The 2,467-nt window shown below is 43.5% G+C and overlaps 1 protein-coding gene across 1 annotated transcript in view; it reads left to right on the plus strand.

Annotated features, from left to right (window-relative positions):
- Nucleotides 1–566: 566 nt before the first annotated feature.
- The window catches only part of LOC102432213 (coiled-coil and C2 domain-containing protein 2A-like), a gene marked incomplete at its 3' end in the record, with an annotated part of 16,040 nt that continues 14,139 nt past the window's right edge, over nucleotides 567–2,467 (plus strand). Inside the window, exon 1 of the mRNA XM_023749103.1 lies at nucleotides 567–701. Within this exon, the coding sequence (XP_023604871.1) occupies nucleotides 618–701 (84 nt within the window). The remainder of the gene's footprint in view (nucleotides 702–2,467) is intronic.

Consider the following 2,467-nt stretch of genomic DNA (forward strand, 5'->3'; position numbering starts at 1 on the left):
ATGGTAGTTCTACTTTTAATTTCCTGAGGACTTTCCACACTATTTCCCACGATGGCTGGACCATTTTACATTCCTATCAATGTTTCTTCCCTTATTGATAACAGTCATCCTAATAGATGTGAGGTGATATCCTTCTGTGGTTTTGATTTGCATCTCCCTGATAATTAGTGATGGTGAGTACTCTTTCATGTACCTGCCAGCCGTTTGAATATCTTCTTTGGAAAAAAAAATATCTATTTAGTTCCTTTGTCCATTTTTTAATTATTTGGGGTTTTTTTTACTACTGAGTTGTATGAGTTTCTTATATATTTTGGATACTAACCCCTTATCAGATGTGTGGTTTGCAAATATTTCCTCCCACCATTCATACTTACTGCCTTGTAACATATTTAATGACAATCTTCAAGTAAAGAAAAGTGGCAGAAGTCTGTCCTAATTATCAGACTTCCTGTGGTGCAGAATAGCAGCGTCCTAAGCCGTGCGTCCTGGGGTTTTATGGTCCTGATGCAAACTGCTCTGTGGTCAAGTGAAGCCCACCTCACGGAATGAACTTTTTTTCCAGCGCTTTGAAAAGAGCGGATGCCATCTCATCCATTGGCACCTCAGGACTGACGGACATGAAAAAGTTGGCCAAGTGGGCAGCAGAGTCCAAGCTGGATCCGAATGACCCCAACAACGCCCCTCTGATGCAGCTGATCTCGGTAAAGTGGCAGGAGAGCCGTGCACCACGCTGTGTCTGGATTTGGCGTGAGAGGAATAGAAAGGGCTTGGCCCTTCTCACACACTGGCTCTCATACCGTGTTCTCTGCGGTGGTGCTTAAGAGCGTAAGTGCTGAGAGAATGGCAAGTTTAAATTCCAGCTCTGGCCTTGCTGGTGTAGCTCAGTGGTTGAGCGTCAACCTGTGAAGGAGGAGGTCACAGTTCGATTCCAGGTCAGGGCACATGCCCAGTTTGCGGTCTCAGTCCCCAGGAAGGAGTGTGCAGGAAGCAGTCAATCCATGATTCTCTCTCATCATTGATGTTTCTCTCTCTCTCCCTCTCCTTTCCTCTCTGAAATCAATAAAATTTATTAAAAAGTAAATAAATTCCAGCTCTGCACCCACTTGGCTATGCGATCCAGGCCGCACTCATGTGTCTGAGCCCTGAGATGCCCTCACGGTGCTATGCTGTCGGGATCAATCAGCTGTCGGGTATCAATACTTTGCTAGGCACACAATGGGTGTGCAGTAAATATTAGCTGCTATTGATACTCTGACCTCAAACCTCTGTAAAACCCCTAAAGAAAGTTTTGATTTCCCCCTTAGTTCCTTGCTCAAGGTCACACAGCTAGTGAGGAATCAGATCCAAGTTCATCTGGTTTCAGAGCTCGTGCCCTTCCCATCCCACCTTGGTGGACTGATGGGCCATTTTAAGAAGCAGTGGTTTTGTTTGTATTCTTGCCTTAAGATTAATTTGATTATTATTTAGGTTTCATTTTAAGTATTTATGGGATAAACTGCTTGTATCTATCATAACATTCAGAATTCTTCTTCAGTGAATTTATAAATAAAATGGGTCATTAGTCAGTAAATGATTTTTCTTGGTATCAGATATAAATGTTTTTACTTGCAAGATCATAATTCTCACAAAAACATCATAAGTGAGTAGATGATCCAGAAAGTGACGATAGCAACACATCCTATGATCATGTTTATGAGTATAAGTGGATCAGTAGGGTAACTATAACTAAGATGAAAATTTTCATTTCTCTCCTGATATTTCTAAGTCCCAAAGCAAGCTTGTGACTTTTGTCTTTATAAACTCTCCTTGCAACATGATACTTTTAGTGTGGATATGAGAAGTGTTAGAGAGAACGGATCATATTACCTAAAAGGTCGTCTATTCCATGTAAACTTTTCAAATCACGGTTTGATTACAATCTTTAAATCAGAAGTAACATAGGACACCTGTCACCTTCATTTTCCCTTTATAACTATTTGCCTTCAGAAGCACAAACACAGGGATGCCTTCCTGACTGGTCTCTTCAAGAACCAATATTTGCACGGCAGGGTCACCTCCCCATCACAAAGCCCAGCACACGCTGCGCCTGGCTCTCCTTCTGCCCCAGAGGAGGTCACAGCTGGCAAAGGCCCCCAGCAGAGGGGCTCAGACACCTGGGCAGCATCAGCCCACACCTGCTCATCCTGCAGAGGAACTGAAGCCAGCTTTCTGTGCCACTTACAGACACATGGGAGGTCAGCGCCCAGATCCCTCCCTGATTCACTCCCCTCGATGATCAAGGTTCAGGGACGGGAGGTCCTGTCCCTGGAGCTAAGCGAAGGTGATCAACTGACTCTGTGCTTGTATCTACATATGGGCATAAGACTCGTAAAAAGTTGAAAAATAAATTTAAAACATGAAGAGGCTAAAGGGGGTCAAATAAAGGGTGCAAGAGGAAGACTAGACTTTGGAAGGTGATCTCCCAGTG

Source organism: Myotis lucifugus, unplaced genomic scaffold (assembly GCF_000147115.1).
Source record: "Myotis lucifugus unplaced genomic scaffold, Myoluc2.0 scaffold_2852, whole genome shotgun sequence".
NCBI classification, from domain to species: domain Eukaryota; kingdom Metazoa; phylum Chordata; class Mammalia; order Chiroptera; family Vespertilionidae; genus Myotis; species Myotis lucifugus.